This window comes from Pygoscelis adeliae, unplaced genomic scaffold (genome assembly GCF_000699105.1).
Source record: "Pygoscelis adeliae isolate BGI_AS28 unplaced genomic scaffold, ASM69910v1 Scaffold571, whole genome shotgun sequence".
NCBI classification, from domain to species: domain Eukaryota; kingdom Metazoa; phylum Chordata; class Aves; order Sphenisciformes; family Spheniscidae; genus Pygoscelis; species Pygoscelis adeliae.
In genome coordinates, this window is record NW_008824129.1 from 156,699 (window position 1) to 157,140 (window position 442).

The window sequence follows — 442 nt, forward strand, 5'->3', positions numbered from 1 at the left end:
TCGTCGTGCTGGTGCGAGACCGCGGGCAGCCGCCGCGCTCCGCCACCGCCACCCTCGGCATCGCCCTGGTGGACGGCTTCCCCGACGCCTTCCTCCAGCTCAACCACGCTCCTGCGGGGAGGCCGCAGCAGCAGCCGCAGGCGGGCGAGGAGGAGGACCTGCTCACCGCCTACCTCATCGCCTCCCTGGGCTGCGTCTCGTCGCTCTTCCTCCTGTCCGTCCTCGCCTTTTCGGCGGCCAAGCTCTGCAAGGCTCGCCTCCGGGCACGCCTTTCGCCCCCCTCTGCCCGCTGCTACGCTGACGGCGACTTCGCCACCGGCGGCGCGGACGTGGCCGGCGCGGGCACTCTCTCGGCGGCTTACCGCTACGAAGCGTGCCTGACCACCGGCTCGGGGGGCAGCCACTTTCCGTTCCTGCGGCCCGGCCCGCCCCGCCCCGCACG

The 442-nt window shown here is 74.0% G+C and overlaps 1 protein-coding gene across 1 annotated transcript in view; it reads left to right on the top strand.

Annotated features, from left to right (window-relative positions):
- The window catches only part of LOC103925595 (protocadherin beta-15-like), a gene marked incomplete at its 3' end in the record, with an annotated part of 5,622 nt that overhangs the window by 1,921 nt on the left and 3,259 nt on the right, over positions 1-442 (top strand). Inside the window, exon 2 of the mRNA XM_009334327.1 lies at positions 30-418. Coding sequence (XP_009332602.1) covers positions 30-418 — 389 coding nt within the window. The remainder of the gene's footprint in view (positions 1-29; positions 419-442) is intronic.